Source organism: Zophobas morio, unplaced genomic scaffold, assembly GCF_036711695.1.
Source record: "Zophobas morio isolate AGI-343-1 ecotype UQ-CSIRO unplaced genomic scaffold, CSIRO_AGI_Zmor_V1 ptg000011l, whole genome shotgun sequence".
Lineage (NCBI taxonomy): Eukaryota > Metazoa > Arthropoda > Insecta > Coleoptera > Tenebrionidae > Zophobas > Zophobas morio.
In genome coordinates, this window is record NW_026972116.1 from 18,253,769 (window position 1) to 18,271,825 (window position 18,057).

At 30.7% G+C, this 18,057-nt stretch overlaps 1 protein-coding gene across 3 annotated transcripts; it reads left to right on the top strand.

The window, feature by feature from the left end:
* On the top strand, positions 1–11,886 carry LOC135126541 (uncharacterized). Of its 3 annotated transcripts, none has more exons than XM_064052572.1 (5): positions 1–56; positions 6,688–6,852; positions 10,691–10,787; positions 10,840–10,966; positions 11,399–11,886. In XM_064052572.1, the coding sequence occupies exons 2-5, from the start codon at positions 6,699–6,701 to the stop codon at positions 11,531–11,533; spliced, it is 513 nt and encodes a 170-aa protein (XP_063908642.1). In that variant the 5' UTR covers positions 1–56; positions 6,688–6,698; the 3' UTR covers positions 11,534–11,886. The 3 variants fall into 3 exon arrangements, with proteins under 3 accessions (XP_063908642.1, XP_063908641.1, XP_063908640.1); XM_064052571.1 differs by lacking the exon at positions 1–56 and adding an exon at positions 6,004–6,087; XM_064052570.1 differs by lacking the exon at positions 1–56 and adding an exon at positions 6,526–6,610.
* The last annotated feature ends 6,171 nt before the right edge of the window (positions 11,887–18,057 follow it).

The following is an 18,057-nucleotide window of genomic DNA, read 5'->3' on the forward strand; positions in this document are numbered from 1 at the left end:
GTTTTTTGTGTAATCGATATATTGTGTTAGATTAGATTCATTTCTAATAATTACAAGTATGTAAAACATCTGTCATAACAAAATTAAAGAAACAAATATTTACGAAATAAAAAGACCATTAAAAATTACAAATGAATAGTGTTTTGACCACTTAAAAACTTCATGAAAACTGTGTAAAGCCCACAGAGTGCACTGTATCCAATTATACGTTGCCGACTCCCAGACTAATAACCTCCTTTAAGTAATTAAAAAAATACATCTGTCAAAAGATATTCGTGAAAACATAATTTTGATAACATTAATAGAGCATTCCAAAGTATTAAAAAATAACTAAGTAATTAAACAAAAAACATATTATCCATAAATTATACATGTACTAATTAATTGATGATAACTGTAGTGTTAATAAAATAAAATACAGTTTAACTAATAAAAGACAAAATTTGAGAAAGAGATAATCTATCAACTATCACATTTGCTTCAAATTAGACGCTATTTTGATATAATTAATAATTACGCACAGGAAGTATAGTAAACACAGCGAATGTAATTAAAGATGTTTTTATTTTGGTCGAACTGTTTAAATTTTTTTTGTTTGCATGTAATTGTTGGCAAATTTTTAAGACTTATATTTGCATAATAAAATACAAAATAGGTATGTTATTGTAAGTTTTGGCTCAAGGTAAATCGTGCAGAATTTGAAACAAAATAAACAACATGCCTAAACTCATTTTTTTATGTACTACAGTTTTTTTTTTAATTTTATAAACACTGTCTTATCATATTTCTAAAAGTATGTTTTTGAGCTGAATTTTATAAATTCTTACATTAATTTCTCTTTTAATTCACTTGAATATCTACATTTTTTTTATTTTTGTCACGTAAGTTTTGCGACGTCGCTAAATTAACTTAAAATTGGCCCCGTATTTTGGTGAAACTTAGCAAAATTAGTCCAGGGACAAAGTTTGGCAAAACCAGTTCAGAGCCGAATGCGAAGTCGAAGCCAGCACAAAGTTCGCCGAAGGTTCACGAAGAGATCCATAGACCTCAGAGTTAAAGACGTACTGAGTCGAAGAAAAAGTGGAGAAGACAAATGTTCTTGTCTAATACGTAATCGATTTTTACCAAGGACAAAATTCACTTAAAAATATAAGTTAAAAAAATTGGTTGAAGGTTATTTTAACAGAACTTTCCTCGGCCTAGAAATTTATTCCGACAAATCCTGCTCCTTCAAAAAATTATAAAATTTCGATTTTGGTTTTTTTTTTAAACCTATAGATTGTAAAAGTCAGTGGCCCAAATTATAAGCACGTTCAGATGACAAGCATCAGGCGTTAAAAGAAAAAGAAATTTTATTGATTTGTCTCCTTAACACAGGTATTTTGCAATTTCAAAGTTAAATTATTGTAAAATATTATTACAAAATTTGTTTTTTTTCTTTTCAAAAACCTGGGCGTAAGATGATATCATCAGTTTTTTGGGAGGCCATAAACGAATAAATTTTCATTAACGATTTATTATGGTTTCTATAACTTTAAAATGTTTGCAAAATTTCAGAGGATTCGGTTTTGCAGTTGCAAAGTTATATTTACAAATTTTTTTTGGTTAGCATTCTCAGTTTTTAGATTTTTCAATTTTTTTTACTTCCCGGTTTTTTGATTTCTCGAGTTTGCAATCTTTCTACTCCTTAATATTTTATTTTTCGAATTTGCAATTTTTCAGTTTTTTCATTCTTCAGTTTTTCGATTTTTCAATTTCTCCATTTTCGATTTTCCATACTCAATTTTTCAGTTCTATTCTCAGTTTTTCGATTTTTCAATATTTGATTTTTCCATATTTATTTTCGAAATTCTATTTTCCAATTGTTTACAATTCGCTTTTTCATTTTCTCCATTTTTCATTTTTTCCGGCTTTTCGATTTTTCGAATATTTGTTTCATCGAATTTTCAATTTTTCGACTTTCTACTTATCGAATTTTCGACTTTCAAATTGATCAGTTTTCGAAATTCGAATTTTCAATTTTTTTTAATTTTTGCTTTTTCAATTTCTCGATTTTTTAATTTTTTGAATTTTTACATTTTTCGACTGTTCGATTTAGACTTTCAATATTTCGCATTTTCTATATTTCGATGCTTGGATTTTTCGATTTTTCTTAATCTCGAGTTTCGAATTTTTGATTTTTCAGTTTTTCGATTTTCAATTTTTAGATTTGCCTAGTTTCGGTTCTTTGGATATTCGTTTTTTCGAAATTTCAATCACTCGATTTTCGATTCCTCGAAGTTTCATTTTCTCAATTTTCGATTTTCGATTTTTGGCATTTCCGATTTTTCGAAATTCGTTTTTTCAGTTTTTTACTTTTCGGCTTTTCATTTTCGACTTTCGACTTCTCACATAAAATTACACAACAATCGGTCCAGTAGTTTCGAAGATTATCTGCCTAAGACGGTAGACGACAAACAAACAGATGGACGGATAGACGCGCTTTAGGGATCACAAAACGTCGAGACAACATAAAAGTAGCCAGTCGTCCAGTGGACTCGATTACAATACTTAGCTTACGCTTAGGAAGTAAAAATATGACTTTTATGACACAATTTTATTTTTAGATCTGACAGATTCAAATTCAAAAGTATTATTTCAACAACTGAAAATATCTGAATCGATATTATTATTATCATTAATTTGTTATGCATAGAAACGTATTTAGAACAAATATCTACAGAAAACGTTAGAATTATCTTTAAGTAAATTATTATTACTTTCCATATAACCACTTTTATGTTTCCTCGACCTTTCATGACCGCTACAGTATGAAAAAAGCAGTCTCCCGTTTCCATCTGTCTGTCTGTCTGTCTTTCTGGTGTCTGTATCCATTTTTATTAGACACGTAATCTCTGAAACTGGATCGATTGTTGTCAAATTTTGTATGTGTATTATACAAATAACATGTAGATGGTTAAATGCTATCCAAAATTTTGCTATTCATCCCCACCAACAATTTGATGACGTCATTTCAATGAATAGTATTTTAAAATGATTTGAATGTTACACAAAAATATACTCATATACTTGTAGTGTACGAATCCGCTTTCAGTTTTTTCGCTAAACGTTCAAATTTTCCCAAAAACATTTGCAAGATATAATAATGTTTTATTCCCGACACGGTTGGCCCTTTCTTTTTTTTTTCTTGGTATAACGCTGTGACTTAATTTCTACGTGACATTCTTTCGATGTATAAACATAAACAAACACTTGAGCGTCAGATTGCTATTACCTAGTGTTGGAGGACAAGGGGTGTTATTTATGCCTTGTTTTTTACTTTGAAGGGGTTATCACAAAATGAAAATCTACGGGACATTCTTTCGATGAATAAACATAAACAATCGAAGTTAAGCATGTACACTGATAATAATACACTCTTTTCCGTTGGTTATTTGCTTTGAATACATTTCATATTGTCTGCATATCTGCGGACGGCATCTCCTTGGAATTTGCACCACTTGTTTTTGCTATGTAAAGGTTATCAGAAAACATAAATTTTCTATAATTTTTTAAAGAAGCGGAATTTGGAGCAATTCTTTAGTGTGGTATCTAAAAGAATTAATAAATTAAACGAAAAGAAATACAAAAGAAGAATATCTTTGCAATAAACGTGTTCATAGACGTTTCTGGTATCAAGATGCCTTTGGAATCTTTTTGTTCGCTATTTTACCGTCTTGTTTTCACAGAGAGGCATATTTTTTGACATTTTAAAGCTTCCTTTGATACTAGAAAAATTTATAGACGCGTTGTTTAAGTTTACTAACACACATAAAAATCATAGATTGTTACATATGCTCCAGAACAAACCTAGATTAGAATTTTTTCGTTTTGTAAAGTCAGTTATTGTTATGGACATTGCTTGCTTACCATCAAGTAGACACTATTATTTATTTCTTTTAGTCACACAAACAGTTAGATATAACATCAACACCAGAGCAGAACAGAAATTTGATACAATGACAAAAAACTACAAAAAATAGTTAATTTTTCAAAATTTTGACGTTTTATTTTTGTTTAATAACAAATTTATTGCTGAACAGATTATTCCATTTATAGGACAATAACACAAATTAGTTAAGATATCCGTGAAAACGTAAATAAATATTGCTAAAAACAGTGAATATCAATCTTCTTATTCGTATAGACAAAAATTTTGGTGATTTCGTCAAAAATTAGATACATTTTAACTATTTGTAACTATTTTCGTTAATTGACGCTTATCGTAAACACGGAAGCATATTTCATTTTACTAAGAATAAACCTATTTTAGTCAGTCTGAATATTTTACGAGTTCTCATTCCAAAGCTGAGTAATCTGGTGGCAAAAGTGCATGTCATGTCTACCAAAATAGTTCGCAATAGTTAATTTTCTGTCAAAATTACAAAGGATCCTTTACGGTTCTTTACGTTTCAGATACGATATGACGCAACATTTATCCCGATTGATTCTAAGCTAATTAAATAGGACCAAGTAGTTAGTGGATTGATTTTTTTTGTAAAGGACGTTTGCCTTCATTATTGCTTACAAAATCGTTAATGAAAAATAATAATGGGCCTAAACAGGATCTATGAGGAAATCCGGTTTTTTATGATATAGTTTTAACATTTGTTAAGTTAATAGACTAAGTCAATGTTTTTTTTAAACACCCTGTATTTAAGAGTTTCAGAGGAGTCATTTTTGGTGCTTTTTGCATTTCTTTTCACTGACCCTAGATTTGAAAAAATAATGAGCTTGCGAAACTTATCAAAAATATTTTCAACGTTAGTTATAAAGTACCACTTAGTGGTAACAAGATAACTTATATGCCAGACAAAAAGGTCACATGGCAACAAATCTGAAGATCTGGTGGATATGCAGTGTCAAAGTTCTTTTTAAAAATATTCTAACTCAGACTGTTTTTTTTGCAAAGGCCGTGACAGCTAATACCCTCCTATTTTTAACACTATTATCAAACGATATTTTCTCGACAAGCACTGCCCAACTTGTCGGAGGAACGCGATTTTCGTGAACACTCATTTTTCCCTGCCAAGCCCAAATTGCCTACCTCACTTTACATAAACCCATAAAGATACTGATCACGAGAACGTGTTTTTAAAACGACTTTTATCAACCGTCTGCCTTTTCAGGTCGACTTGTCTGGCCTTTTGACAATAATAGAGTCCGCCTCTCGCGTTGGAGTACGAAAATTGCACTTTGTGTGACCCTCCGACTCGCTGTAATATTAGGTTCTGAATACTGCCCCTGACCTAATTTGACCTATTAAGATACTGTCAACTGCACAGTGGTGTATTTTCAAGAATCTAACGCAAGAGATAAAAAATGCGCGAACTCCGGAAGAAACAAGATTATTTGATCGATGTCGAAATTGATAATCACTTATCAAATTGAAAACTGTGTCAAAATAGGAGAGTGTTATTAAAAGAGTGACGAATAAAAAAACAAAAATCAAAATATTATTGCAGAAGTGGTGTGTTGTTCTTGTTTTTTGCTTTATCACTATTGGTGGCAACACTTTTAGCGCAACGACTTATCAGCTTAATCTATTTCAGTTCGTTTTACGACGATGTTGCTAATTTGACTTTTATAGCTTCCTGGGTAGCGGCTCAAGAGAATGAGACGAGGAGGTTTGGCATGATAATAATAAAACAAATAAAGTTTTTGGGATCGAAAAAGAACAATCTCTGCAGGTATCACCCAAGAAACGAGTACTCACTTAAGAGGTTAAGTAAATACGACACTATTTCATAAATCTCGTAGATAAACGCTGTATCTTCAGTTCCTAATCATTCATGTAAAATGCTATACTAAATTTGTATCATCCTAAGACCGCAAAGCTATTTATAACCCGAGTGATTATAAATGTGGCAGAGTTAGCATTCATCCCTCTTTTCGAAAGTAGCTGCATGCAAAATTTTAAGCGACAACTGTCTTCTCTGGGTTCTTTGTCAGTGATGGTCAGTGCGTTACTCGAGAACGTGGTCAGAGTAATCTCTGTGTAACAATTGATTTAAATCTAATGTGTGCCGAAAAAAGCTAGGAAGATCGGTAAGCAATTTTGATAATATTATAGTCTTAGGAAATTTGATAATTGATGAGGTGTTATCTTTGTCGCAAAAATAAGCAAAGTTGTGATATCGCACTTCAATTGTATACCAGGATTTTAATTGGTCGTCGGCAAAACTTTTGCCCAATTCGTGAGTGGGCTTGGTCATTATCGTAACATATTGAAAAAGTTAAAACTATAGCGTGCACTCTTTAAAATAAATCTCACTTAAAATTACATGCAAATGGACTAGAAGATTTATCACGACAATTCGCATCTATTTAAATCACTCCTACTAATTCGTAGGATTCGTAATTCTAACATTATTCAATTTTCACCAGCAGCAGAATTGTTTCAATTACCACCAACTCAAATTGATAGCGATTTTCTATCAGCAACCCTTTCTCGCACAACTGTTTTCACAATACACGTTCTCATAACACAGTTCGTCTTCAATAACCCGCATAGATTAACAATTTCAATTTTAAATCGGGGGTACTTTTGTCAGAATGTATAGGTTCCATGGTAACATAACACCCATACGAAATTTAATACAGGGTATAAATGGATCTCAATAAGTGGGAAATATTATTTGTTTTCAGGTGACTTAAAAATGAACGTGCCAAAAGCATGGATGCAGATTTTGTGTCTCGTGATGTTGTTTGGCCAGATGCAAGCCAACATAGACTCGAAGGAATATTTCTGTGGGAAAAAATTGGTCAGGACGTTGACTGAATTATGTTCGATTTACAACAATCCGACCTTTGGTAAGTACAGTTACGGGTGTCGGTGGGACGTGGCATTCTTATTAATTGTCTGCTTAAGTAAATATAGATATTCTGCTAGCGTGTTGGGGGAAATTTACGGACTTTCGAGACCTCGGTGTGTACTACGAGAAGGAACGTTAATTTTACTGTTCGATAAAGCTATTTTTGTTTATTTGTTTACACACGAAGTGAGTAACCGTGAAAAATTTAAATAAGTATGTACATAAAAACGGTGATGAAACTTCGATACGTCACTAAAAATAATTTAGGTGGAAACTTAATAATTAGTGGTAGGTTAACGTACTCGTACTTAAATCACAATAACAAGCCAATTTGCAGCTTCGATTATTGCGACAGATTTCTTTTTGAGCTAATTGAAACGGCTGACGTAAGCGTTATGACTAACTAGAGCGGAAATTTAAAAAATCACCCGATATTATTGTCGAGATTATTGATGTTTAGCAAAAGTGCTTTTCTCAAAATAAAGTTTAAAAATCTAAAAAGGGCATATAAAAAGCAAATCGTGAACGAAAAAAAAAGTTGTAGTGGGCTATGTTGTATTCTTAATTTTAACAAAAAGCATCACTCTATCCTGAATTATGCAGAAAAATAAATATAACTTCAAACTCTATCTATTTTACATACCAGCACTGATAAAAAAATAAATAATGCTATCATTCACAATATTCAACAATGTACAATTTTTGTTATAAAATTTATCTTAAATTATTTTGTAATTTTAATTATTATTATTCGAATGGAGAACATCCCTATAGTTCTAATTTTTAAATAAAAATAATTGTTAGTAGAATTCGAAAATGTCGGTTTTCTGTTGTCATCTGCGATAGTTTGTTTGTTGACGATTTTTAGACAAACAGTTTCTGAATCTATTACACCAATATGAAATTATGAATTTTAAAAATGTCGGCAAAATCGTAAAATGTTAACCAAACAAAAAATTTTGAAAATAAATAAATACAGATTACAATTACAAATTTAGGAAGTAAAAAATTCACTGGAAAGGCGGCAAAAAGTAATAAAAAAATACATTAAATATCTCGAAATCTCGGAATAGGGTCAAAAAATTAATTGAAAAATCGAGATTTTTAAAAAATTGCCTAAACATCCTCAACAAATTCTGGGATATAGATCTCGACGAGCTGAGTCCAAAAACATGAAATGTTAATGTAAGAAAATTCGAATAAGAATTTCAAAAAATTCCGTTTGAAATGATTTTTGTTTCGAAATTTTGAAAAACGGTCCAAAAATTCATTGAAAAACAAAGATTTTTGCAATGTTGCTTAAAAACCTTCAAAAAATACCACGATGTAGGTTTCGCCCAGCTGATTCGAAAAAGATAGTGTTAATGATGCCAGATCAAAATTTTTGAAAAATTTGGTTTAAAAATGAAAGTTGTGATAGTTATCTAAAAATCTTCAAACAATTCTGAGAGAAAGATTTCGAGGAGCTGATTTGAAAAACATAGAGTGTTCAATGTTCCACGACCAAAATTTACGAAGCACTTTTTCATTATCTCCACATTTCGAAAAAGGGCAAAAATTCACTGAAAAATGGAAATGGTACAAAAATTCAATGAAAAATTGCGATTTTTGAAAAGTTGTATAAAAAATCCTCAAAAAATTCTGGAATGTAGATCTCGATTAGCTGATTCAAAGAACACAAAAAACAAGATTTTCAAAAATGCGATTTGAAAATGATTTTTTCCTTAATGTCTCGAAATCTCGAAAAACTAAAGTTTCTGAAAAATTGCTCAAAAATTCTTAAAAATTCTGGGATATAGATTTCGAAGGACTAATTTGAAAAATATAAAAGTGTTAATGGCCCACGAACAAAATTTACGAAAAATTTGGTTTGAAAATGAATTTTTAAATATCTCGAGATTTCGAAAAACCTTGAAAAATTTCATTGAAAAATTGAGATTTTTGGAAAGTTGGTTATAAAATCCTTAAAAACTTCTGGGATTCCGATCTCGACGAGCTGATTCCAAAAACGTAAAAGGTTCTGGACCAAGAATTTGAAAAAATTTGGTTTGAAATAAAAATTTTGAATAATTGTCTAAAACATCTCTAAAAATCTTGACGAGCTAATTCGAAAAACGTGTCCATGGTCCCGGGGCAAGAATCTCGAATAATTTGATTTGAAATTTAAATTCTGATTTTTTTTTAATTATTAATTAAATCGAAATTTCGTGACACGGTCAAAAAATTCTTAATGTCTTAATGGTTCCGGACCAAGATTTTTGAAAAATTTGAAAAATGAAATTTTTGAAAAGTCAGCTAAAAATTATCTAATTCTCGGAAATAGGTCTGGACTCGCTGATTCGAAAAACATAGTGTTCATTGACCAAGATTTTCGAAAAATTCGATTTGAAAATGATTGTTTTTAATACCTATGTATCTCGAAATTTCGAAAAATGTTCAAAAAATTCATTAGAAAATTGAGATTTTGGAAAAGTTGGCTATAAAATCCGCAAAAAACTATGATGTATAGATCTCAATGAGCTGATTTGAAAAACGTAAAGGGTCATGGTGCTGGACCAAGAATTTCGAAAAATTTGGTTTGAAATAAAAAAAAATGTGTCCGTGGTCCCCGAGCAAGAATTTCAAATAATTCGATTTAAAATTTGAATTCTCAGTTTTTATAATCATTCAAATAAATCGAGATTTGCTAACACGCTCAAAAAATTCATTGAAAAACTGAGAGTTGCCTAAAATCCTTAAACTATTGTGGTATATAGATTTCGACTAAGTGACTTGTAAAACATAAAGTGTTAATGGTTCCGGACCAAGATTTTGGAAAAATTTGGTTTGAAAATGAACATTTTGAAAAGTTGTCTAAAAATCCTCAAACAATTCTTGGAAATAGATTTGCACTAACTGACTGGAAAAACATAAGTTGTTAACGATCCTCCAATATTTTCGGAAAATTCGTTTTTTTTTAATGTCTCGAAATCTCGAAGAATGTTAAAAAATTCATTAAAAAATTGCGATTTTTGAAAAATTGCCAAAAATTCTCAAAAAATTCTGGAATACATATCTCGACGAGCTAATTTGAAAAGCATAAAGTGTTAATGGTTCACGATCAAAACTTATGGAAAATCGGTTTGAAAATGAAATTTGAGGTTTTTGAAAAGTTGTCTAGAAATGCTGGAACAATTCTAAAATATAGATCTTGACGTTAAATAAAAAGACTTGTAAAAAATTTGCTCATGAAAAGGACGCATTCGCTAATTTTAAATAATAGAGAATGAATTTCCCAATTCATGATGCTACAAGTGACGATTTGTTCATAATCAAAAGTAAGAATAGTAAAAAGCCACCAGAAACATACTACATAAATTTTAAAACAACATTAAAATATGTAAAATTACTACCGCTTTTAAAATAAACTGATAACAATCTAACAGATACGAGATTTCCGATTCAAATTTACTTGAACTGTGTGTCGCTTTTTGTTAATCAATTTCGTGCAAATAAATAAATATAATTTTGCGTCAATCTATAGTACAAAAATCTCGGTCTAATTTAGTTACATCTTTACAGCCTTGAGCGCTCGAAGTTGCGATAACTAAGTTTTTTATGGTAAAAGAGATTTCATCTTATCGAGGTCACTATACTTCTGTTTTTAATTTGGAATATCGCTTTAAAGGAAACATTTTTTTTTATTTTGATGACAAAATTACTATAAATTTTTTGGTCTGTTGTATTATCATAAGTTTTATTGCCTCATTCTAAGCTCTTTGTATAGTTTAGTGCAAAATTTGATCATTTCACTTTCACAAGTTGTTTTTCGACGATTCTAGTTTTTGTTTTTTCAGGGCGCAACAGAATCCGCAGACAAATCGTGGAAGAATGTTGTCGATCTCAGTGTTCCCGTCGCTATTTAGTCCAGTATTATTGTCAAGTGGCAAAAAGGTACCTACTTGCATAAATTTCCCTTCGTTTTTCTCATTTCTGCCAAATTTAGTCCAATAGCTAAACTCCTGAACGGAACACCTGAAAACGCCAGCAAAGTAGCACACGAAAAAGACAGCAATAACGCGCCATCCGACCACAGCGCCCCCTCGCCGGCTGAAGAGAGAAACAGTCTGAATGTAGGTAGCCCTGAGGAAGAACTAACTAACAAAACAGCTTTATCGCCAAAAAATGAGCCTCTTGCATCAAATCATGATAGGATAACCCATGGGAAACACAAGTGCAAGTGCAGAAAACGCAGGGCAAAGGTGCAATAGCGCATTGGCTTTAATCATTGGCACCACAAATCACAATAACGCTTTTGTCATATTTCACGCATGTTTTGATTTGCATTTGGCATTTCTAGAGTCGACAGAAGCGACTATGGCTGGTGTAGTATGTAAAGCGGAGTAAAAAATAGTATGTTGTTTGTAGTTTAACCAGCCACGGTTGATATTCACTTCACTTTAGCACGACTATTCAGGGGTTCACCTGCTACGCAACGCAAGTATTTAGTAGCTGCATTTTCACGATAATCTAGGATTTTTGACCAAACGGTTTAACGTTTTTAGAGAATTAAGAAAATGAGAAGGTTACAGTCAGCCAGAAATATGATTCACCATAATCCTGTTCCTCCTGCGAATATCGGACATGTTGAACACTCTCAGAAGCCTTTTTACGTATGGAGATTTTCACGAATGTACTAGATGAGGCTTGATTTAGTTCAAATTTGTCACCCACTCTACTTATTTAATTGCATCAAGATTCATTGTTGTCGTTTTCATTGTATATTTATTTGTTGCTATACTGTGATTTATTTTAAGATGTTTACGTGACAACACCTATTGTGATTTTAGTATTTTTTTAAAGGCTGTTTAACATTGGTTGAGGTTATGAAACAACAAATGAAGTTAAGAGTGTATGAATAGTTAATATCGATTTAACAGTCGTCCATGTATTCTTTCTTATACAAAATTTTAGTACAAATTGTGGTGCGACGATATTGACTATTTGGAAGGTTCATTATAAACAGTTTCGTTTTCTTTTATTGTAATTTAGACTTAGATGTGTACGTTTTAGCATACGTTTAATAAACATAATTTAATTTAAGTTTGTAGTTGTTATTTAAGTCTGTTTATGAAAATAAACGATTTAAGCTATTAATTAAAAAAGTATTTACTAGATGGCAGTATAAATGAGTCATTAAAAAATTGTACTTAAAGTTCTAGAGAAGTAGATCTCTAATCTAATCAACAGCTAAAAATTAACTTCCTGTAACCGCCACTGAAACTTTACTCCGCGCGCTTGCGGACAGATGTCACTGTATATTCCAGAAGCACTTTCCTAAATTAGCAAGCGAAGTAGTAACCAACCACATTTAGCATTGATTTTCGTTCTCCGAAATCTTCAATGTTTTAAGACGTATACTCAGTTATTCAAATCGATTTGCTAAAAATATCCCCACGGGTGGCTCCATATTTTATTTACGTACTTTTTTTCGGTTTGTATCCAAGTTCTTATTTTGGCGTAGTATTTTTAATAAGAGTAGGACGGGTATTTTTGCGGATACCAAAAAAACCCAAAATGTGAGAAGAATATAGAAGTGACTGTTCATTTCATTATTAAAGAGTTGTTATTTCCATGGTTTATATTATTATTAAGCGATCGATTGTAGTGAGGATAAATATGCCGGAGTAAACTTCCGGAGCTATATTTAACATTTGTCAAAAGCTTGTTTATTTAGTAGGTGTACTTAGTTTTAATTTATAAATTATTAGAAAAATACAATGCGTTAAATTGGGAACTCAAAACATACTCGTCATTTTCCATTTCTCGACAAGTGATAAAGAAATATAAATAGGTATAAAAGTAGAAAATTTTCCATCCGTAAGATAATGTAGAGATGTTTTAGTCAGTTGTATGTAATTAATTAATTTTATATATTTCACAGGAAAACGATACTTAACCTCAAAAGCAATACATAACTTTGTTTTGTTAACAAACCAGATTTGTTTGGAAGAACTAGCTATCTTTATAGATCATCAGCGTGATAATCATAAACACAATAGAATACTCCATTAGATGATAAGATTGTCATATAAAGGTACTATTTTTGGTTTTATCAACTTAACAACTGCTAATAATGATTTTTCTTTACAATAACTCAATAACAGCACATGTTTAAGGTTAAAAATGTTTAAAAATTTAAGGTTTTTGCGGTGTATTGTATTACTGTGTTTAAAATCGCTGTTTTGTAATAACTAAACAAGTGTTTAAATTCTCTGAAAATTGTCTTGTATCTAAAAATGCTTATTTTTTCATTTGAGTGAATTAATTAATAGAATGATATTTAACAAATATAAAAAATGTAAGTAAGTAGTCTAACTTGTTTTTATTTCTCGAGCATTAGCTGCTTTCATGTTTTATTTACGTTTCATGACCTCTACAGTACGAAAAAATAGGTCTTCCAACCGATAATTGTCAAAGTTTGAATATTTGTCTCCACCAATAATAATTTGATGACGTTCCTCAATATTTTTTAGAAAATGGTACTTAAATTTTTTAAAATAACATATTCCTATACCTGTGGTTTATGAATCCGCCTTAATTATTTTATCCAAAATATCTAGATTTTCACAGAATATTGCATAATCACATTTTATACTAGTTGAAGAGCTCTGATATGTGGAAACCTCCGAGGTTGACTCGTAAAAATGTTGAATTACTGACGCGAAGGTTGCTGGTTCGATTGGCTCATGGGTCGTAAATTTTTTATTGATCAAATCAAAACGGCATTTTCTCGAAAATATGCAGAGTGTTTCAGCTAAAATTCCACGGTCTTGTACCTTCAGAGATATTGAAATTCTGTAAACGCCATTATTTTTAGTTTGAAGGTGGAAGCTTAATTTAGCATACTGCAAATATGAAACATTGTGACGCAAACCTATTTTTTTTAGATTGCAATGTACATGTACAACACTTTGATATTTTATATTTATATATTTTCATTTTCAGTTGATAAAATAAATAAAATTTTTAAACATAGAAAAATAACATTTGGGTGAAATAAAAAACTACCACTATTTTATGACAGTTCAAACATATGCTAAAATAAGTACAATTTCAATATATTTTTTCGTTCTCAAAATATTAGGCCTCAGAGTTTTAGAAACATCTGCATAATAATAACTACTACTCACCCAAAATAACCTCCAGAATATTTTGCTCCATTGTAGCTTAATTAATAGTTGTGTTATTATTAATATGTATTTATAACGTGTTTTGAGGAGACAGTTGCTACGTGCTTAATCGTCGCATTCTTTCGATGTATAAACATAAACAATCGAAGCTAAGCATGAATAATATATTTTTTCCCGTTGATTATCTGCTGCTATCGACAACAGTCAATATTCTCTGGATTTATTTGAAACAACACATAATCCTTTAGTTACGGATGTTTCAAGTGTTCTTAACAATGACAAGCAATGAATCAACTGGAAACAGTAACTATATGAGCGATATTTGAAATGGTAGCTATTTAAAACTAATGCTTTGATTTGAATGAAGTATTTATTAGCTTGATAACATGTTTTTAGAGATTCTAATTATTTCTTGAGCGTAAGCTGAGGAAGTATTGTAATTTCATATTTTCTCTACATTTTATGACCTCTAGAGTACGAAACAATAGGTTTTTCTTTTGTGTGTCTGTTTACTGGCGACGCCGATTTTTATTAGAGAGATAATCTTTGAAACTACCGGATGGAGTGTTGTTAGAGTAAGTATACCTGTATCTGGCTTAGCGAATACTACTTAAATTTTATAAAATAACATACTCCTATACTTGTGGTTTATGAATCCGCGGTGATTTTTAATTATAATTCCAAAAAGGTGTTGCCAAGTGTTTCATCTAACCGATATCTATTACTATTGACTTCAGGTTTGATTTTCCGAATTCTCGATTTTTTGACTTTAATCGAATTTTCCATTTTTCGAAATTTCGAATCTTCGATTTTTCAATTTTTCGATTTTTCGACACCGAAGTTTCTATTTTTGGAATATTTAGAATTCAGATTTTTCTATTTCTGATTTTTCGATTTTCAATTCTCCGATTTTTCCTTGTTTCAGTTTTAGGACTTATTTTTTTACTTTTCAAAATTTCGTGTTCCCGAGTTTTCAGTTTTTCGAATTTTCAATTTTTCGAATATTTGATTCATAGAATTTTGATTTTTCGATTATCGATTGTTCCATTTTTTAGGTAATGCTTCAATTTTTAGATTTTTCCATTTTTTTTAATGTCCAAGTTTTCAAAATCTCAAGTTTTCGATTTTTCGATTTTCGATTTTTCAACTGTTTCAATTTTCGATTTTTCAATTTTTCGACCCCCAAGTTTTGATTTTTTAAATCTTTGATTCATAGAATTTATATTTTTTTATTTTTGATTTTTAATTTTTATTTCTTCGATTTTTCCATGTTTCAAGTTTTCGATTTTTAGGTTTTTTGACTTTCGATTTTTCGAATATTCGGCTAATCTAATTTTCCATTTTTCGATTTTTCGAGATTTTGAGTTTTCAACTGATTGAATTTTCGATTTTCCAATTTTTCGACCCCGAAGCTTCGATTTTTCGAATATCTGATTCATAGAATTTATATATTTCTATTTTTGATTTTTCGATTTTCGATTCTCCGATTTTTTCTGCTTCAATTTTTAGCTTTTCCATTTTTTAAATGTTCAGTTTTCGATTTCCCGAGTTTTCGACTTTCCGAATTTTCGATTTTTTGACTTTAATCGATTTTCGGATTTTCGATTTTCGATTTTTTAAATATTTGATTATTCATTTCAATTTTTGATTTTTGATTTTCATTTCTTCGATTTTTCGAAGTTCTGTCTTTGGAGCAATTTTTTTGCCATTGTAACAGAAACCAGAACCGTAATTTGAATTTAATATTTTGTAAATTTTGAGATAATACTGACAATTACCTTGACGTCAACTTTTAACAGTTGTTTAAATTCTGACCTGTTTTAACCTGACCTGATCCGACCCGACCTGACCCAGTATGCCTTTTCTGATTTTTAATGGTTAATTTTACATTTTTTTTTCAGTATTTAAGTTAAACTTTGGCTGTATATTGTGGAATTAACGCATTTAACTTAAATTTTCTAAGTATCTAGTCAGTCCTCCGAATGGTTCTCCTAACTTCCAAAAGGGCTTTTCGTTTTTCTCAATAACATAATTTCCACCAAAGAACAAAATCCTTCCACTCATATTTCTGTCTCCTGGCTGATCAACCAACAACTTTTATGTTTTATTCTTCGAAAGTGATTTTATTTCAGACAATAAAATCGATCTATGAGTTATTCGTTGCACATATTCAACTAATCTAGAGATCACCTATAGTACCTTCATTTACGCATACTTTTTTTTGGTGGGGAGTGTTGAGGCGGATCAGCCTTGAAAAATATAAAAATGATGAAATAATGAGCAATATTCTATACTAAAATAATAACCAGAGTCTAAAGTGAAATTATTTCATCCAAGTCTTAAATTCGGTTGCAATTTTGGAATTTTAACTCCTTTCTTTTCGTATTATTATAGAACACGTTTTTATACACTATTATTATAATAATTAGATATTTCTAAATGATAACTAAATAAAAAAGTATATTTTATAATAAACAACAATTGATAATACATGGATATTTACTTTAATTTAACTTTGTCAAAAAATACAAATGCAAAATATTTTTGGTTTTTATTATTTTTCAAGAGAAAATTAATGACTTCGCCGCGTATACGTAATTAATTTATATAAATTGACAACGCAGAGCTAAAACTCCATCCGTGCGTACCTGAGAAAAATGTAGAAAGTAACTGTAAATTAAAGACATTATTTGATAACGATGTAAAGTACATTTTTTACTTTTTTGTGGGGAGTGTTGTGGTGGACAAGACTTGAAATATGTAAAAATGATCAAATAATGTAATCTTTTATACCACAATAATAATCCGAGTCTCTAGAGTGAAACTATTTCGTCGAAATATTAAATTCAGTTGCAGTTTTCTAATTTTACAAATCGTACGCTGAAATTTAAGTTAAAAAATAATTTTCTGGAAAAGTAAAAAAATTAAATATTGACAAGTAATCCTTGAATCTACAAGAAATGAAATTATGGGTTACATTAGGCCAAAACGCTAAGCAAAATTTCTCTGTTCATTCCCAATAAAAAATTCGATGACGCAATCCCAAAATTCTGCAACGTAAACGCTTTAATAATTTGTCTTGTCACGATTTGATTTTTTATGGTTAGTTTTACAATTTTTACTTCCCGAGCGTAAGCAAAGGAAGTATTGTAATCGAGTCCGTCGGCCGAGTCTCTACTTTTACGTTTTCTCGATCTTTCATGACCCCTAGAAGACGAAGAAATAGGTCTCCCATTTCCGTCTGTCTGTCCGTCTGTCCGTCCGTCTGTCCGTCCGTCTGTCCGTCTGTCCGTCCGTCTGTCCGTCTGTCCGTCTGTCCGTCTGTTGTCACGGATTTTTATTAGACAGATAATCTCCGAAAGTACTCGACCGATTGTTGTGAAATTTTGTACTTATATTAAGAATATCATGTAGATGGTAAAACGCTAACCAAAATTTGTCGAATCATCCCCACCACTAAAGCGATGACGTCACTTCAAAATTGTACATAGTAAATGGGTTTTCAATTGTATAAAATAACATAGTCCTACACATGTAGTTTACAACTCTGAATCGACTTTTCACCCGAAACGTCCAGATTTTTGGAAAAAAAATCAAAATTATAAAACAACATTTTGAAATTTAATTTTTAATCTGCTAACCAGAATGCTTTGAAATGTTGCAGATGTTTTAAGGCTATAAAGAGCATCATAAATCTTTAGTCAAAAAATATTTGCTTATCCCCTCCAAAAACTTGATGACGTCAGCTCAAAAGTTTGTGGAATAAATCATATCTAAAATGTACAAAATATGATGAGTCTGTACTTGTGAACTATCACTCCATTAATATTTTTTGGATTTGCATATACAGGGTGACTCAAAAAAATTAATGAATGCGTAAATATATTTTATTGATTTAATCAGGAACTACAAAACCGAATGTTCTGAAATCTTGCAGATGTTTTAAGGTCATAAAGAGCATAATAAATGTTTAGTCAAAATATATTTGCTTATCCCCTCCAAAAACTTGATGACGTCAGCTCGAAAGTTTG